Raw genomic sequence first — 20,582 nt, forward strand, 5'->3', positions numbered from 1 at the left:
TATATATATTGGAAGCAGAAAAAAATTGGCAAGCGAAAAGATCTGAATGTCTTTGACAAGGCCCAAATAGTTATGGCTAGACAACTGGGTCAGAGCATCTCCAAGACAGCATCAGGGTCATGGGTGCCCAAGGCTCATTGATGCACATTTAATTCATTTTTTAGATTTCAAAACTTTAACATGCGTGTTGACTTTTTATATCCACTGTTTAGTGTTATAATCCATATATATCCAGAATTTAGATACAAAGTGTTGGACATGTTAATATGTTAATATGAAGAACTGTGGCATTTTGCTGATGGCTGAATTGTAGCTGTGCAGATAAAGAGGCATATCGCAATGCTGCTTGAGTAATATTGCTCATATATAATAAATAGACAGATAGTAGGTATTAAAATAGATGTCTTCATATGTGGTTCACATCATCCTTGATATGAATGAGTGTTTTTCTTACATTTGAGCAGCACAACTGAGTTGTTGGTGATTCACCTGTGTTCACATGATGAGAGTGAGCAGTGCTATTCAGTGCTCGACTACAATGGCCCAGAGTCAAACACTGCTCTCAACACACAGGTACTTTAGCACTTTACTTTCAAAGCAACATGCATTATAAACACCTTTCCTAATAAATGTAGTAATTATATTTAATTATATATTCATAAAAGTTTAAATACATAATATATTTGGAGTAATTATTTTATAATAATAATTTGATATGATTTGACAAGTGAGCTTTATTGACATTTATTGCTGACACATTTATTATACACAGCACATTTGTTCACATTTATTTTTTAACAACATTTACTCGTTGTGAACTATTCAAACTTTGATTTTATAGGATATTCATTTTAGGGCTGTTCATGAAATGTATGGTTAATTCTAATAATTTCTGTGATTAACAGTTAAGCTAAAAGAGGTAATGCATTAGGGCCAAGTTCAGTTCTGGACACACTGCAAAGAATTTCTGTAAAACATTTTTGGGAGTTAATTCGGTTGTAGAATGCGATTGTCATTCCTTTAAAATTACTGAACTGCATAGGCGAGATTTACTAACAGCTTGTGCCAGCGCAAACCCTTTTTTGGTGTTAAAAAAATAACTGTCAGGATTTACTATAGTCACGCAGTGAGAAATTAGCGATAAAAAGGTGTGGGCACAGTAATTTTTCAGGCTGACCTTAATGCATATGCATTTGTAAGAGTGTCCCTTTCAGACACAAAATTAATATTTAAATAATTTAAATAAATATTACTTAAGTATTTAAATAAATCACACAACATGATTTACTAAGGTATGCGGTAATCAATTTGCTGGTATTTGCGCTATCATTTACCACCCAAAAAAGCACGTTTTAACTCATTTTGCGCTTGACATGGCTGTGATTGTTGCTGCCAGGAGGAGGCACCGCAGAGAACAGAGAGCACGTGGTAGAAGGGAGAGAATTTTTTTCCCACTCATATTAATTTATTTGGAATGCCAGAGGAATACATTATTCAAACATATCCTTATGCTAATTTGCGCTGCTCTTGGTAGCTAGCGTTGGTCATTAAGGAAATTAGATGTTGCGTCTTTGTTCAGAACAGGATTAAAGGCACAATATGTAATTTTATGTAATTGCTAGAGGGCACATATTCAAAATAAACAAATAGACAAAGGCGTAGTTTGATGACACCGTGACTGAGTGTGGAATCATGGGAGTTGTCGTCTTCATCCCCACAGCCGATGCAATCCGACGGGACTCAGGCAGAAATCATGTTCATGGATGAGCTAATGACTTATTAACGTAGTAGAATGAAGCAGGGTGAGGCTGAAAGCAGTCGAAGCGAAACGAGGCCGCTGAACGAGCGTGACACACGGCTCGAAAGCAGCGGAGCTTTTATTATGCCACAGTCGACCGCTTCCGCTCCTTCCGGTCGTGCGTATGTGGGGAAAAAAAAGCAGCGCTGTTTTATCATACTAGATACATTTGAAAGTTCTGCTATAATGTTACTCTGTGCAGTTGTCACCTGTCTAATAAAACGCTGTGACGTCATTGGCAGGCAACACAATGACACTATGGACACACTCCGTGTCACTAGTTAAAATTGCTTATTTCTCTGGATTTAAACATTCTTCGAAACATTTGGGATAATGTAAGTACACAAGTCAGCAAAATATATAACACTGTTCTAGTGGTTTTTGGATATTTTAATAAAAAAGTCTTACATATTGTGCCTTTAAGCATTAAAAGGTGAATTGACCAGCCAAATTTATCTGCAGTGTGTACATGGCCTAGGTAAAATTAAATTTTTAGTAAAATGGTTTTTGATGTCATGCATTTATTAGATTTTTTTTTTCCCCCTTTTTCACAGGGCTACATACATAAATGGACACTGGCAGTGGCAAATCACTATCGTGCCTCTTACCATTTCCGCTCTTCTGTTGCTGTGAGTTCCTGTGTATCTTTGTGTTTGTGTGTTAATCTGTGAATGTACGCTGTCTTTAAATAAAGACTTTAGTCAGAGAAACCATATTTAATATGACATAAATGAAAATGAGGCTGGAAGGGGCATAAGTACAGTCCGTTCAGTGGGCCTCATTCATGAAACTTTTGTAAATATTTGAGTAAATTCAGAGTAAATTGAGCGTAAAATGGACCTTACTTAAAACTTGCCGCTGCATTCACAAATGCATCATAAAAAAGGGTGTGTGTGTGTGTGCACGCATTCACTTTTAGCATAATCCCCATTCATGAATTGCATGTACAGGAATATTGTGGGATCTTTTGACTCCCTTTTTTGGTTTGGCTGCTGTATATTGCATAAATGCAGAAGAGAACTAATTGTCCATATGCCTAAAAAAGATTATTCAATGAAAGTGTTGGCAGACAAGATGGCAAACAAGACTGCTGCTCCTAATAGGCTAATAGTACTGTATGATCAAAAGGAAAACAGACTACGTTGCTGTTGATTTTTGTTTATCAGTAACATTTATTTTCATATTTTACTAATTGTTAACTAATTAAGTTTGTTATGACATGAAATTCATAAACACAATTTTGAAGGAGTGAAACCATCTAACCTTTCATTAATCACCTCATCGTTCGCCTCGCACCAGCATTAGTTGTTTCGGCATCCTTCCATCTCCATTAATTTAAGTTTCTTGCCATTCATACTTATCTTCCAAGCACTAGTAGACCCTGTGGGTTTATCAGAGCTTGAGTTAAAGCCACTTCCCTGAGCCCATCCACTTTGAACAGCAAGCCAAATAGGTTTAACCTCAATATTTTAAAGATTACTCGGCTATATGGTCTCATAATATGCATTATTATGCAGTGTTATTAAAATGAAAATATGAATACTTTCATTAATCTGAACATTTACATCAGAACGGCTTTATGAATGATTTACTCAAAAAGTAATTTTGCTCATGTTTCATGAATGAAGCCCAGTGTGTTGTAGTGTTGTGTTCTTGAGTGTAAACCATTTAGCCAAAAAAACATGGAAAACACATCTTCAGTGGACCAAAACACAGGGCTTGTAAAAATCAAAGATGAGCTATGACCTTAACAATATGAAATATTGGACAGACTGTACTTCTGTCTATGGTACTGCCAAATTAAATGTTAAAGTCTATGGCAATGATGGTGTGACTAGCAGCATGACTTAAATCTTTTGACCATATACTTTCAGTATAGATGTGTTCTTTTCACACAGGGTTTGGCTGATTGTAACACCGATCTGAACTATGCAGAAATTTTATTTACTGACTACCACTTCCAGTTCTTCCGTCACTGTGACTGATCAACACCCTTCAAAAGCAACATCAAGTGATTTGTCTGCATTTGTTGGTGGTAGAACTGCAGGTTGTAAATTATATTCAGAGTCTTTTCAAGTCTTTCATTTGCAGATCTTGCATTGTTGCTGAAAAAAAACATTTGGAATATGTTTGATGTTAGTTTATTCTTATTTTTTCGTTTTGAAATCAAAAGGAAACACGTGAACTCCAAAGAAAATAGTAAAGTAGTTCTTCAAATATGATTTGACATGTATACTGTATGTTTCAACAATAAAGAGATGATTGTTGTTTTGTACTGAAGTACACAATCGGGTAATCTTTTACTCTGATACTCATACACACTGTGTTCCTGTATTGAACTGAGCACATTACGTAAACCTGTGTGCAATTATGTTGACCAAATGATTTTTGACCAAATATTTGATTGTTTCAGAAGTCAAATTGTTTTTATATCTAAAGACTTTTATCAATTTAAGGTTTTATCTGATATCTAATATCTAATATCTAATATCAAACACTAAAATAAAGGAAGATTCTGTCAGCCCACCATCACACTGTGTACTTATTATTATGAAAGGAATGCATTTAACAGTTCCATATCAAGTCTCTGAAAGTTATGTTACAGAAATTAATTGTGTGGTGTAAAGTTTGTGAAAAGAATTGTGAGCTACAAGTAGTTTACCATAGTATATTGAAAGTTAAAATTAAAAAGTATTTTGGTAAAACCAATGTTGTGTAATACTATTGATTACAGGTCAATTACAAGCAAGAATGTGGTTGGATACTGAAAATTATGTGTGTAACAGCTGGACGAATCAGACACATAATTAGTTATATTTAACAAATAAACCACATACATTCTACAGCAAACGGGCAAACCATGAGGTTCTCTGGAAGCCTTCGCCCTAAAGGACAGAACAGACCTCAGGTTACCACAGTAACCAGATAAACTATATGACCCCAAAAAACGTAGAGAGAATCTCCCTCTTACTTAACTCTATGAATGAACGTGTAAATCCCCAGGACAATGTGTGTATCATTACTGTTTTGTACATTGTCTTTTGTATTGTAGTATTGTATACTGTTTTATGCATGCCTTATGATAGAATTATTACATAATGTAACCCTATTGGTACTGTGTTTGATATCAAAATAACCCTTGTTTAGTCCACCATCCACTGGTGCATACCATCTCCTTATAACATACATTGTATGCTTGTTATATTAATCAGAGTATAAAGGGACATAAAACTACCTGCCCACTCTGATCATGCAAATGAGCCAGCTTTCCCCCCCCCCTCGAAAGTTTAAGTTACCATTGGCTCACTGATCCCCTGGAGGTGTGATCTCCATAGAAGTTAAAAGGCCTCACTACCCCATGACCTCCCTCACTTCTTCTTCTTCTATTCTGCTTCGTCTTCTGGTTGCCGCTCGTGCGGAACTCACTAAGTTCCGGGGTGGGAGCTGACCTGTTGGAGCTACACCTAAAGGCAAGGACCTAGAAGCTAGTGATTCTCTGTTCAGCCCCATCAACCCACAGGCTTCGTTGGCACAGTTAGACAGCGCGTCAGTCTTATAATCTGAAGGTCGTGAGTTTGATCCTCACATGGGGCAGCGTGGTGCTTTTTGAAACCTGAGAGAGCTTAGACCAGAGGTCTCAAACTCAATTCCTGAAATTTCCTGTTAATGGGAAACGCAACGTTTTGTCAACCTTAATGTGATATTGTGTTCATCTTAATGTAATATTGACTTGATTCTAATACAACTCCACATGTACTGCCAAGTGAAGCTCCATTCAGAGAAAACTGTTGCAATCAATGCGTCAAGGATGCACTTTTCTTGACAGGACACGGCATTCTTCACAGAGTTCATGATGGGACAGGATCACCTGAAGCTCCCATTCCACTGCATTCCAAGAAATAGCATCCCATTCCATCCCATTTGTGACAAAAAGAAAAAGTTTGTGGGATGAAGTAGATATCCCACTGGGCACAGCGCACACACACCACATACCACAAACACATACTCACCACGCTAAAGTTCCCTCCCCTCTCCATTTGGTTGCCAGCCAAGCGGGTGCACATGCCGCCTTAATAGCACATGGACAGTTTAACACACTACATTTCCCTGTTCCAGTTTCATCCTGATCATACATACTATATAACGCATTCATTTTGTCATGTTTACGTCTTGTGTATTTAGTGTTTGTTTGCTCGTCACGAGTGTTTGGCATGGTCAGTCTTGTTGGTCACGCTGGCGAAACCGAGCGATTGAGCATCAACCACTTATGACGTCACCGTTGGTGCTTATATTATTTGTTTATTATGTGTTTGTTATGTTTAAATGAGGTTTGTGTTTTAAAATATGTCTATTGTATATATGTAACGAGTTTAGTAGGAAATGTATTATTTTGAAAGTGGTACGGCCAAAGGAGGGGCAGAGTCTGGCCTATAAAAAGGGAGGCCAGACTCATACTTGTCACTTGTTAACCAAGTCGAACGTGAGCCTGCAAGAGTAGTGCCGTCAGCAACCCCCATCAAAGTGAGTATATTGAAGATACGCTGTGATAACGATTGGGAGGATGATGTCATCACCAAAGCGCCCGCTTAATATCTGACTGTGGTAACATATCAGTTATATGAATGAGTCTGTTTCAGTGTGGTTATGCGGTGTATAAGAGGTATTTTTCTGTGGTATATATGTCTTATTTGTTTTATTTTGTATTTCTGTTTTGAGGAAATGTTCTGTGAGATGTACATTGTGATATGTGCTCCCCCGTGATTGGCTTGTGCCATTAATGTCTGGCGGGAAAATAGCCGATTTAATCAGTGTGTTTGTAGTTGTAAAGGAGGTGGGGGGCAGAAGGCTGAAACTAGGTGACTTGAAGTGCATGTCTGCTGTGAGATGTGTATAAACTGAATGAAGTACTCCTGCAAGTGGTTTTGAGCTGTAGGTTTTGCTGCTGACAGCATTTTTCTTTGTGTTTTGTAGTTTCAGTGTTTATTTTGTTGTGCTTTTGTTACTTAGTTTATTTCTTTTTTTTTTTCTTGAAATATCACTCACAAATCATCACTGATTGGTGGCATGTCTCTAATAAATGCGAACAACTGGAAATTTACCTTGTTGTACTGAGCCTTCCTAACTCCTTCCTGGCCTCTCAGATACATCTACCCGACATACCCTTTGTCTATATATTTTGTATATGATCTTTTTAATCTTTATTTTCCAGTTTGTTGTTTCTTTGTCACTTTGTATTTCTTTTTTTTTTTTGGTGATTACACAATATACAGTATATTTCTTCATGCCATCACGCAGGACTTTGTATATATCTACAGTGCTGTAAATAAACTACATCTTGCACAAAAGTGCTATTGTGGGTAGAGCCATCAGTTTTACAACTTTATGGACACTTTTTACATCCCCAAGCAAGTTGGTGGTTCTCACATTATCACAGTTTGATATGTGTCTAAAATGAAGTATTGGGAATGGATTGACATCACAAGAACAACTCGAGAGTGTTATTCAAGTTTAGCGTAACTGATGTTGGCATTACTGCAATGTTTCTTTAATTCTGACGTCGACTTAAATGCAGGGTTGTGGCAAAGTTAACGCCCTGCTGGCTAGGATCTGCAAGGAGGAATGGCAGAGGATCCCCAAATCCAGGTGTGAAAAACTTGTTGCATCTTTCCCAAAAAGACTCATGGCTGTATTAGATCAAATAATATCTTTCCGTACCCACTGTATGTCTAAAATGAAGTATTGGGAATGGATTGACATCACAAGAACAACTCGAGAGTGTTATTCAAGTTTAGCGTAACTGATGTTGGCATTACTGCAATGTTTCTTTAATTCTGACGTCGACTTAAATGCAGGGTTGTGGCAAAGTTAACGCCCTGCTGGCTCAATGGGCCAGAGGGTTGAAGACTGAAGTTTCTGTCCACAGCCAAAGGATAGGTCTGTCAGAAGTGGGATGAAGGAGGCCATGAAGCAGAGTCAGCCTGAACCCCAGCCCCAGCCTGCTGCCCCTGTGGCAACAAGAATTGCACTGCATTCGTCAGTGGTAAAATAATTACAATTTCATTTTTAAATCATTGAAGCATCAGTTTTTTAAAATCATTGAAGTATTGAAGTTCAGTTCAAATTCGAGGAAGTACAGAAAGTAAGAGGGAAAAAAGAAAAAGCAAGAAAACCTATGAGATATTGGCTGAGACCTGCTAATTTCACACCTCTTGTACAGTGGGGGCAGTTGTAGTCTGCTGATTGGTCAGTCTGAATATCTCAGGTTTTAGTCACATGGTCAAGGATTAAAGAAGAATGTAACCTGTGTGCTCTCTCTCTTTCATCTCTGGGCTCTACTCTTGGATTGTCCTCTTCCTTTCTAACTGAGCTCTGCCTAGGTTGAAGGTCATTGAGCTAGCTCATGTCCCTCATGACATCTCTCTCTTTAGTTCTCATGTGTTAAAGCTACATTTTCTATCTACCTACATTTTCTATCATGCAAATACTTTGTAGCTATTTCAAGAGTAACCTAAGTCAGTACTGCTAATAAATAATTCCTCTAATGGACTACACTACCGTTCAGAAAGAAGTGTTTTTGAAGGCTGCATTTATTTAAAATAGTAATATTGTGAAAAATTCTTACAATTTAAAATGCTATTATAACACATTCTGTCTTTTCACTGAAATGATCATTTTCTTGTCCCTTTTTAGTTTACCAAACCAAGATTTACTGGCTCTCACATCGCTGCAGCAAAGCCAAATCTTAGTGTGGCCTGGAGACCTTCTCAGGTTGAAGATCAGCCCAGCGCAGCAGTGTCTAGTGCCTCTATACCAAGCACCACTGTCTCTGTAAGTAATGGCATAATCCACATTGTATTCTATGAAGATACGTTCCACGTTCCGTTCTATCCAAATTATTAAACTTTTTAAAATATTTTTTAAATCCCAGAGAACCATATTTTAATGAAGAAAAAGCAATATAAGTCACATGGTCAAGGATAAATGAAGAATGTAACCTGTGTGCTCTCTCTCTTTCATCTCTGGGCTCTACTCTTGGATTGTCCTCTTCCTCTCTAACTGAGCTCTGCCTGGGTTGAAGGTCACTGAGCTAGACTCATGTCCCTCATGGCATCTCTCTCTATACTTCTCATGTGTTAAAGCTACATTTTCTCTTTTTCATTCTATATCTCAGGTAACATTCCACATACACGCTGGCTATTATTAATTGTACACGTTAATAATTATTCCATCATGCAAATACTTTGTAGTTATTTCAAGAGTCAGTACTGCTAGTGCTAATAAATCATTCCTCTTATGGACTACACTTCCATTCAGAGAGAAGTGTTTTTGAAGTCTGCATTTACTTAAAATAGTAATATTAATATAAATATTATGCTTGCTATTATAACACATTGTGTCTTCTCACATTTTTAGTTTACCAAACCAAGATTGACTGGCTCTCACATTGCTGCAGCTAAGCCAAATCTTAGTGTGGCCAGAAGACATTCTCATGTTGAAGCCCAGCGCAGCAGTGTCTAGTGCCTCTATACCAAACACCACTGTCTCTGTAAGTAATAGCATAATCTACATTGTATTCTATGAAGACACATTCCATTCTATCCAAATTATTAAACTTTTAAAAATATATTATTTAATACCAGAAAACCATCTTTTAATAAAGAAAAAAGCAATGTTATATAAATAGATTTCATACAAACTACCATTCAAAAGTTTTGGGTCAGTAAGTTTTTATTTTTTTTAAAGATATTGATACTTTTATTGAAAAAGGAGGCATTACATTGATCAAAAATCTCAGTAAAGACATTTAATGTTACAAAGGATTTCTATTTCGAATAAATGCCGTTCTTCAAACTTAATTCTGAAAAATACCACTGTCACATTTATGGACTTTGTTGTGTTAACTCTCCTCATGTTCCTTGACCTAGTTTCTGTCTCCCCTTGATTATGTTATTCAGTTCACTTGTGTCTAGTTAATTTACTCATTCGTACCTCATTGGTCTGTCTATTTAAGCCAAAAGTTTTGGGTCAATAAGTTTTTATTTTTTTTTTTTTTTTTTTTAAAGATATTGAAAAAGGAGGCATTAAATTGATCAAAAATCTCAGTAAAGACATTTAATGTTACAAAAGATTTCTATTAAACATGATGTTACAAAGGATTACTATTTGGAATAAATGCTGTTCTTCAAACTTAATTCTGAAAAATGCCACTGTCACATTTATGGACTTTGTTGTGTTAACTCTCCTCATGTTCCTTGACCTAGTTTCTGTCTCCCCTTGATTATGTTATTCAGTTCACCTGTGTCTAGTTAATTTACTCATTCGTCCCTCATTGGTCTGTCTACTTAAGCTTTAGTTTGTTCAGTTTGTCTTGGTCCGTGTGTTACTGCCTTCCTCTGTGTGGATTAATTAAAGACTATTTACGCTTCATTTTCATCTTCGTGCGCTTTCCTCAACACAGTAAGCGTGACAACCACTAATGCAGTTTTATTAAGTATCAGCCATTTCACATTTTCAACTAATAGTAATGAATGTTTATGTTCAATAGAATGATTTCTGAAGGATCATGTAACACTGAAGACTGGAGTAATGATGCTGAAAATGTGTTCTTGCCCCCATAGAAATAAATTACATTTCACAACTTTAAATTGTAGTAATGTTTCATAATGTAACCATATGTTTTTACTGTATTTTTGATCAAATGCAACTCTGGTGAACAGAATAGGTTTCTTTTATAAACATTTAGACCTCAAACTTTTAAACTGTAGCGTATGATATAATCTAGGATGAGTTAAAGTTATTGTAATGTTATATTTACAAAATCTATTATATTTTACTTCATGATTGTACAGACACCAGATGCTCAAGTTCCAGCCCCTGTCCCCAGAGCCACTGCAGATGTGTCCAGTCCCGCTCAGCCATGCAGTATTGTCTCCGTAAGTAATTTCCTATTCTGTTGGTCTAAAAATGTAATTAAATCAGTCGCCAAAAAGTCGCCAGACAGCTGACACAATTCTTAACACTTTGGAAAGTAATTTATCTAATTTGTTCTTTTCACTTAACAGAGATGTTAAAAGGCTCACATGCCCTGAAATTTTGAATATAACTTTTATAACCAGTAGTTTCTTAAAACACATTCAAGCTGAGAAAAAACAACAATCAAACTATTGTCATAATGTCAATTGAGTTTACTTGATACTGATTTATCAATGATAAAACAATGTATATATGTTAACATTCATGTGTCAAAATAAAGAGATATTGTTTGTAAAATCTCAAATGTTTTATTTCATATATTAAACAGGATTTCAGAATAATTATTTCGTTACTTTTTTTTGGATGACAGCAGTGTATAATGTAAAGTTGTCAGTTTCATTGTCATAATCACTGTAATCGTGTGTTACTGCCTTCCTCTGTGTGGATTAATTAAAGACTATTTACCATCTTCGTGCACTTTCCTTAACACCGTAAGCGTGACAACCACTGTAATGCAATTTTATTAAGTATCAGCCATTTTCACATTTTCAACTAATAGTAATGAATGTTTATGTTCAATAGAATGATTTCTGAAGGATCATGTAACACTGAAGACTGGAGTAATGATGCTGAAAATGTGTTCTTGCCCCCATAGAAATAAATTACATTTCACAACTTGAAATTGTAGTAATGTTTCACAATGTAACTATCTTTTTACTGTTTTTACTGTATTTTTGATTAAACGCAACTCTGGTGAACAGAACAGGTTTCTTTTATAAACATTTGGACCTCAAACTTTTAAACTGTAGTGTATGATTTAATCTAGGATTTGTTAAAGTTATTGTAATGTTATATATACAAAATCTATTATATATTACTTCATGATTGTACAGACACCAGATCCTCAAATTCCAGCCCCTGTCCCCAGAGCCACTGCAGATGTGTCCAGTCCCGCTCAGCCATGCAATATTGTCTCCGTAAGTAATTTCCTATTCTGTTGGTCTAAAAATGTAATTAAATCAGCTGTCGCCAGAAAAAAAATTATCTATTTAGTTTTTTTCACTTAATAGAGATGTGAAAAGGCTCACATGCCCTGAAATTTTGAATCTAACTTTTATAACCAGTAGTTTCTTAAAAAACTGAAAAAAAACAACAACAATCAAACTATTGTCATAATGTCAATTGAGTTTACTTGATACTGATTTATCAATGATAAAACAATGTATATATGTTAACATTCATGTGTCAAAATAAAGAGATATTGTTTGTAAAATCTCAGAAATATTTTATTTCATATATTAAACAGGATTTCAGAATAATTATTTCGTTACTTTTTTTTGGATGACAGCAGTGTATAATGTAAAGTTATCAGTTTCATTGTCATGATCACTGTAATACTAAAGGTATTTAAGTGAAAACTATTATTGCAATGATAATTTCATGTGAAGGTAATCATGGATAAAAATAAAATGCTTAAAGTGCTTAAAAAATAAAATTACCTTACTTGACTAAATGTTTTGTCTTTTTTCCTTCACATACAGCTCATTCTGGGGCATTATTGCAAGGTCCATCTGTAGTTCCGCTTCCTCGTTTGTGGTCGGAGACCTTGCCACCAGAGGATCACAAGTGGATTGGCAAAAGGCTTTTCAAAATGGGATCCAAGGGAAAGCCAGGGCTTCGTGATAACCTCCAGCTCTGGTATTACCCACCACAGCCAGCACTTATTTACAATCAGGTTCCAGCTCCAGACAGATTCTTTTGTCATTCTTTTCTGCTGTGGATGCCGTACAAGCTGTGGAGGGTTAAGGTTCTCTAGGTTCTCTGTGCCTGTGGACAACATCAGCTGACAGGAGGTGGTCTGCACAAAAGGTCACGGCAGGTTCTACAGGTTCTAAGAACGTACAACATGGTCACAGAAACCCTCATCTGTACCAAGTGTAGAGCCTCGCATGTGTCCTGGAGTCAGACTGTCCTGCAACAGCTAGATCTGGGCCATCGCTCTGAGTTTCAGGTCATCCTCACGCGGAAGTAAGTACACTTTCATTCCTCATCCAGTTGTTAGCCCATCATCACATATATAAGCAAATACTTTACAAATCAAATATCTAAAATATATGAATGTGTGGATTTTGCATTTCCTAAGGTACGCCTGTCATATGCTGGTCATCCGTCTCCTGCGTGAGCTTGGCTTAGGCAACAGCCCCACGCGGGTGATCAAGCAGCTGCGTGAAAACCACAGCGAGCAGTGGCTCCATCGTCTGGCCCGGTACACCACCCAATGCGTTGACTTCCTCAATCAACCCGGGGTGATGCCAGTAAAATTCCAGGAGCCCCCAGAGCCTACAGTGGTGCCAAGCTGCAAGTGGCTGCTCACCGTTTACAGCCAAGACATCCTGACAAGGCTGGATGAAATCCATGCAAGGATAACATCCACCTATGGCTCTGTCTTGAAGATGGATTCTACTAAAAAGGTTAGTTGTGGATTTGTTTATTAATGCTGTTGTTTATATACCAGCATGGCACTGTATTTTACATGGTGTGATGTTTGATTATATTTACAGCATGCTTCATATCATGTCTTATTACAGATCACCAAGAAGCTGGCTGGGACAGCGAGGGGAACGGGACTCTGGCTTACCTCTGTTGGCAATGAGTTTGGTCAGGTGCTCATAAGTGTGCTGACAGCCCAGGAAGGAGCAGGACTGGACATGATGGTAGACGGTCTGGTGAAAAGATACCAGCAGGCTGGTGTGGATCCACCTGCTGTGTTGTACGTGGACTGTGGGTGCTGCACCGAGGTGGGCGAGACCAAGCTGAAAACCAGATTCAGAGGCTGGCCAGATCTCGTGATACGCTTGGACATCTGGCATTTTATGCGCAGGATTGCCTTGGGGTGTACAACTGATGCCCATCAGCTGTACCCCATCTTCATGTCACGGCTATCAGCATGCATCTTTGAATGTGATGCGGCTGATGTCTCTATGCTTCGAAAAGCAAAGAGAGAGCTGTTGATGTCCCAGGGTTGGCCTGCGCTGACAGATGACGATGCCAACAAGCATCTGACCAGGGAGGAGCTGGCTCTACATTGCCGGAGGAGGACCCGTGGAGAGGAGACTACCATCCTTCACCTTGAACGACTGCTTACCGAGCTCCTGAGCAGCAAGGGCAATGACTCCCTGGGTGTTCCTCTCCTGGACCGAGAAAGGATGGAGCACATCTGGAGTGTCCAGAAGAAGCACGTCAAGTGTATCCAAGACCCCCCTGGTGTTGCGCTCTATACTGAGACCGGGAGCTTAACCAAGGGAGGTGTGCTTCTGAAGACATACAGATGTGCCAGAGGCTCCACTTCTCTTGAATCCTTTCATTTACACCTTAACCGTTTCATCCCAGGTACGTCTTTGTCACACACACTGTGCGTATGTAAAGAAAGAACATTAAGTGTCTTTGTGTGTTTAACACTCCCTAAAAACTGTTGTGTCGGTTTACAGGGACCAGTGCAAACAGTCTGAACTTTCAGATTTATTTGCTGGAGGGTCTACACCGGTGGAACCAGGATCGGGAGGCTGCTTCGCTGTCATCGGAGCCATCAGCTTTGCGCAGCTACACAGGAGAACTTGTTCACTGTGTAAACCGCAATTATGAAAAGCTGTTTGGCAGGAAAGTGGTCCCCACGTTTTGTCCTCCTGCACGTTACACCGGTAAGAATTTATTATTGTTAATTAACTTGCAATTTCTGTGTAATCTCAGGCGATATTTTATATTTAAGCCTATGAAGTCTACTGTATCTGTGTTTTAGACCTCTAAATTATCAACATGATCAAATTTTTTTCTTGAAACATGCCCTCTTGTCATCTGATTGATATTTTCTATCAAGTAAAAGGCCTTTCAGTATAATTGTACAAACGTCTACCTCATACTTCACATGTCATTTTGCTGTGAAATCTTTACTATTAGAAAGTAATTGTTATTTTTAGAAAGAATAACTTGGATATTATTAGTAATATTTGGTGACCATTTACTGTACTGAGTATAGGTTTATGGCCTCTGAATTTTTTTTTTCTCTTCGACTATGAGCTCCATGTTCTCACACTTACACTATATGAGCTACAACAAATGCCTTATGTATCAAATATGATACACAACAATTGTATTTAATTCCTGTTTGTTTTTATTCCAGGTGAGCTCATTGGAGTGCAGTATCTGTTCCAGCAGACTGGACAGGCATTGCAGGACATGAACCCAGACTCTGAAGAGACGGCAGAACTCATCGAGGACCTTAATGTGGAGGAGCGAGAGGAAGATGAGGGCTTCTGTGACATCAGCGAGGATCACACCATTGCAGATCCAGAGGTTGTTCTGTCACCACCCTCCTCCACACTGACACTGGGTTCTTCCACCCTGGTCACCAGCAGTGACACGGCTGTACTGGGTTCTACATCCCCTTCACTGGTCCCTGACCCCACACAGTCTCCTTCATCACCTGGACCCTCAGGGACTGCTGTCTCACCGGTTCCCTCTGAAACATCTGTTTCACCACTCCCCTCAGAACCAGAGGATGCTGGTCAGGATGATGATGAAGAGACGGTAAGTGCCACTCCTCTGTATTTCTTTCAAATAAACTAGAATAATTCAAACAAGGATGGATCAACATCTACTTCTTACTACTGCTTTAAATCCAGACTTTGCTCAGATTTTAAACTAAAGTCATTAGTAGGCAACAAAGATGCATCGAGTCAAATCAGTTTTATTCCGTTAGTGCTTTGTACTATACAGATTGTGTGAAAATAACCGAATCAATGGAACTATGCATCAAACAAATGTGATGGGGGAAAAAAATATATTTTGTGGTTGTGTTTTTTTAATAGGCTGTTGACTACCAAAATGTCCCGGGATATCAACATGTGGACAGGCTGGCAGAATATCTGGTGGAGCTCCGGGGTCACACAGCCCTCAGACTGGCCAATCAGGAAGCTAACGCCATAATTGCACTTTGGCAGAACCTGGATGACCGGGACAAGCAACGGTTGGTGTATGCAGCTCGACACCAGAAGAGACTGCTGAGTGGACGCTTCAGAGTACCAAAGAGGCCCACTCACACCCCTGGAGTAGAGAGCACCATCAGAAGTGTGCTGGGTGCAAGCAGTGCACCTGCTCAGTGGCCTGACTGTTGCCGTCTGGTGGAGACCATCTTCATCAGGCTTTGCACAATTCACCCAAGCCCCAAAAGAAAAGGCAAGGGAACGCTGTCGAGATGGTCTCTGATCCTCCAAGACTACAGAAGGATAAGGCAGCTTGTACTGGGCAACAGCTTGGTGATGGGAGGAACCTCAATGCAGCTGGTGGAGGTTAACCAGAACAATCAGCTGAGTCTTTAACCATTTTCAAAAAATGTCTAAAGACACATCTTTTTCATCAGCACCTGACCATTTAATACTAGCATTTACCTAATGCAGTGTTTTGTCAAAGTTAACGCCCTGCTGGCTCAACATGCCTGCAGACTGAAGTTTCTGTCTGCAGCCAAATGATAGGTCTGTCAGAAGTTGGATTCGAACCCACTCCTCCAGAGGAGACTGTGACCTGAGCGCCAGCTGACGAAGGATAGTCCGACAATATTTCAGAAATGTCGAGCAATGTCGAACTGCACAGCCAATCGCGTCGAAGCGCTATGACATTTGGGCCAATCGCGTCGAAGCGCTATAACATTTCCAGCCAATCGAAAAGCGCGATTCTTAACATTTTCTTAACATTCGTGACATTTGACCAATCAGAGTACAGGGGGATGTCGACGGCACGTTTCCGCGTATCGCCGCTAGGTGGAGGGGTCAGCGCTTCTAGTCAGGTGTCAATCAAATTGCCGAACCGCGCCGAAGGTGTACGAAAGAATGACATAATCCTCAGGGGGCGTGTCAGAGGTCAAAAAAGTTCAGTATTGAAGTTCGTGACCTATTACGAGCGTCATTGCCGCTGAGCTCAGCATCATTTTTACGGAGGACAGCGAAACTTCATTTTAAAACCAAATACAGCGGTATTACGGACGACAACAGGTAAAAAAAAAAATGATAATCTAATTGCAAACTTCTACATGTTTTTTTTTTTTTTTTTAATTAGTGTGTTGTTTTTAATTATTTTTTCAAAACTGTTTCATCGAACTCAAGAAAAATGTCTGGCAATCAAAAAAAATCGCATAAAGCGATGTCGGACGCTGAATGGATTTCGCGTCTAAAAAAGTTTGCCAGCACAGGAATTTGGCCATCAAATGAGGGTAACAGGCCAGCTCCTCGACAGAAGAAGTGGTACGAGATTTATCAAAGGGTGAGTGTTTGTTACCTTTGCATGATGGAGAAATAAAAAAAGACTTAAGTGTTTGTTGACTTGCATAATCGAACATTATTAGTATCTTTGTTTAATGTATTTGCATAACAGAACAACACATTAGGCTTCAGTACAAACATGTACCTGATCCCATTCATTAGAACAATGTAATGTGAGGGTTGTGTTATGTTATGGCTTACACCAATGTAAACCAGAGTGTGTAATTGTTCTAGACATTTATGTAATGTTGCAGGTATTTTGAGATTTATGTCATACTGTTAATGAAAAGCTACATTTAAGATTTGTGTGTACTGGGAGATTCAGAGATTTGAGAAGGTGGGGGAAGGGATGGTGAATGAATGGGTGGTTTGAAGGTGTGAAATGTTCCTCTCTTGTTTCTCTCTCATTTAAAGAGAGATACCAGCTACATTATATATAAGATAAATAGTGACTCGTGTCCTAGAAATTAATCAATGAATTAATTAATATATGAATTTAATGAAGTATTGTATGCTCTGTTAAGGGACTCACTTGTATTGTGCATTACATTTGTTATTATGCTTACAGATTGAGAAATGTCCGATGCTGTCTCGTGGCCAGACAAACTTGCTTGGAGGTGTGCTGAAATGCATCTGTGGTTTTCACACTCCAAAGGTAACATTAATGTAGCAAGTATTTTTTGTTAGTATTATTTACTGAAATGGTTTTCTTTCTAAATTTGTTACATGTATTTTTTTTTGGGTTGTCTTAAACAGCCCACTGCCAGCCCTACTGGACCAGCACAAAGGGTGGTGGAACAACCTGCTGCTGCTGCTGGAACAGCAAAGAAGGCCATGGAGCAGAGTCAGACTGACCCCCAGCCCCAGCCTACTGCTCCTGTGGCAGCAAGAGTTGCAGCACAATTGTCAATGGTGAGTTGTAAATTTTTTTTTAAAGCATTGAAGTATGAGTTCACTTCAAATTCGAGGAAGTTCAGAAAGTAAGAAGAAAACAAGAAAAAGCAAGAAAACTATGAGATGCTGGCTGAGACCTACTAATTGTCACACCTCTTGTACAGTGGGGGCAGCTGTTGTCTGCTGATTGGTCGGTTTGAATATCTCAGATTTGGTTTAAGTCACATGGTCAAGGATAAATGAAGAATGTAACCTGTGTGCTCTCTCTCTTTCATCTCTGGGCTCTACTCTTGGATTGTCCTCTTCCTCTCTAACTGAGCTCGGCCTGGGTTGAAGGTCACTGAGCTAGACTCATGTCCCTCATGGCATCTCTCTCTATACTTCTCATGTGTTAAAGCTACATTTTCTCTTTTTCATTCTATATCTCAGGTAACATTCCACATACACGCTGGCTATTATTAATTGTACACATGTTAATAATTATTCCACCATGCAAATACTTTGTAGTTATTTCAAGAGTCAGTACTGCTAATGAATCATTCCTCTTATGGACTACACTTCCATTCAGAAAGAAGTATTTTTGAAGTCTGCATTTACTTAAAATAGTAATATTAAAATAAATAGTAATGCTTGCTATTATAACACATTGTGTCTTCTCACATTTTTAGTATACCAAACCAAGTTTACTGGCTCTCACATTGCTGCAGCAAAGCCGAATCTTAATGTGGCCAGGAGACCTTCCCAGGTTGAAGACCAGCCCAGCGCAGCAGTGTCTAGTGCCTCTATACCAAGCACCACTGTCTCTGTAAGTAATTGCATAATCTACATTGTATTCTATGAAGACACGTTCCACTTTCCATTCTATCCAAATTATTAAACTTTTAAAAATATTTTTTAATACCAGAAAACCATATTTTAACAAAGAAAAAAGCAATATTATATAAATAGATTTCACACAAACTACCATTCAAAAGTTTTGGGTCAGTAAGTTTTTTTTTTTTTAAAGATATTGAAAAAGGAGGCATTAAATTGATCAAAAATCTCAGTAAAGACATTTAATGTTACAAAGGATTTCTATTTCGAATAAATGCTGTTCTTCAAACTTAATTCTGAAAAATACCACTGTCACATTTATGGTCTTTGTTGTGTTAACTCTCCTCATGTTCCTTGACCTAGTTTCTGTCTCCCCTTGATTATGTTATTCAGTTCACTTGTGTCTAGTTAATTTACTCATTCGTCCCTCATTGGTCTGTCTACTTAAGCTTTAGTTTGTTCAGTTTGTCTTGGTCCGTGTGTTACTGCCTTCCTCTGTGTGGATTAATTAAAGACTATTTACTCTTTATCTTCGTGTGCTTTCCTCAACACAGTAAGCGTGACAACCACTAATGCAGTTTTATTAAGTACCAGCCATTTTCACATTTTCAACTAATAGTAATGAATGTTTATGTTCAATAGAATGATTTCTGAAGGATCATGTAACACTGAAGACTGGAGTAATGATGCTGAAAATGTGTTCTTGCCCCCATAGAAATAAATTACATTTCACAACTTTAAATTGTAGTAATGTTTCATAATGTAACCATATGTTTTTACTGTATTTTTGATCAAATGCAACTCTGGTGAACAGAATAGGTTTCTTTTATAAACATTTAGACCTCAAACTTTTAAACTGTAGTGTATGATTTAATCTAGGATTTGTTAAAGTTATTGTAATGTTATATATACAAAATCTATTATATATTACTTCATGATTGTACAGACACCAGATCCTCAAATTCCAGCCCCTGTCCCCAGAGCCACTGCAGATGTGTCCAGTCCCGCTCAGCCATGCAGTATTGTCTCCGTAAGTAATTTCCTATTCTGTTGGTCTAAAAATGTAATTAAATCAGCTGTCGCCAGAAAAAAAATTATCTATTTAGTTTTTTTCACTTAATAGAGATGTGAAAAGGCTCACATGCCCTGAAATTTTGAATCTAACTTTTATAACCAGTAGTTTCTTAAAAAACTGAAAAAAAAACAACAACAATCAAACTATTGTCATAATGTCAATTGAGTTTACTTGATACTGATTTATTAATGATAAACAAATGTATAGATGCTAACATTCATGTGTCAAAATAAAGAGATATTGTTTGTAAAAATCTCAGAAATTTTTTATTATTTCATATATTAAACAGGATTTCAGAATATTTGTTTCATTCCTTTTTTTTGGATGACAGCAGTGTATAATGTAAAGTTATCAGTTTCATTGTCATAATCACTGTAATACTAAAGGTATTTAAGTGAAAACTATTATTGCAATGATAATTTCATGTGAAGGTAATCATGGATAAAAATAAACTGCTTAAAAAGTGCTTAAAAAATAAAATGACCTTACTTGACTAAATGTTTTGTCTTTTTTTCCTTCACAGACAGCTCATTCTGGGGCATTATTGCAAGGTCCATCTGTAGTTCCGCTTCCTCGTTTGTGGTCGGAGACCTTGCCACCAGAGGATCACAAGTGGATTGGCAAAAGGCTTTTCAAAATGGGATCCAAGGGAAAGCCAGGGCTTCGTGATAACCTCCAGCTCTTGTATTACCCTCCACAGCCAGCACAAATATACAAA

The 20,582-nt window shown here is 38.0% G+C and overlaps 1 protein-coding gene, 1 non-coding gene and 1 pseudogene across 2 annotated transcripts in view; all 3 read left to right on the forward strand.

The window, feature by feature from the left end:
- LOC107757199 (myelin regulatory factor-like protein) overlaps positions 1–4,203 on the forward strand; it is a 46,014-nt gene extending 41,811 nt beyond the window's left edge. The window contains exons 23-25 of the mRNA XM_016574615.1: positions 465–573; positions 2,353–2,427; positions 3,697–4,203. Coding sequence (XP_016430101.1) covers positions 465–573; positions 2,353–2,427; positions 3,697–3,783 — 271 coding nt within the window. The 3' untranslated portion in view covers positions 3,784–4,203. The remainder of the gene's footprint in view (positions 1–464; positions 574–2,352; positions 2,428–3,696) is intronic.
- A 1,115-nt stretch (positions 4,204–5,318) lies between these two features.
- trnai-uau (transfer RNA isoleucine (anticodon UAU)) lies at positions 5,319–5,392 on the forward strand. The gene has a single exon. It is a non-coding gene; the product is annotated as a tRNA-Ile (tRNA).
- Positions 5,393–7,760: 2,368 nt separating this feature from the next.
- The window catches only part of LOC107757200 (uncharacterized), an 18,903-nt pseudogene continuing 6,081 nt past the window's right edge, over positions 7,761–20,582 (forward strand).

Source organism: Sinocyclocheilus rhinocerous, unplaced genomic scaffold (genome assembly GCF_001515625.1).
Source record: "Sinocyclocheilus rhinocerous isolate Xijiao unplaced genomic scaffold, SAMN03320098_v1.1 scaffold3339, whole genome shotgun sequence".
Lineage (NCBI taxonomy): Eukaryota > Metazoa > Chordata > Actinopteri > Cypriniformes > Cyprinidae > Sinocyclocheilus > Sinocyclocheilus rhinocerous.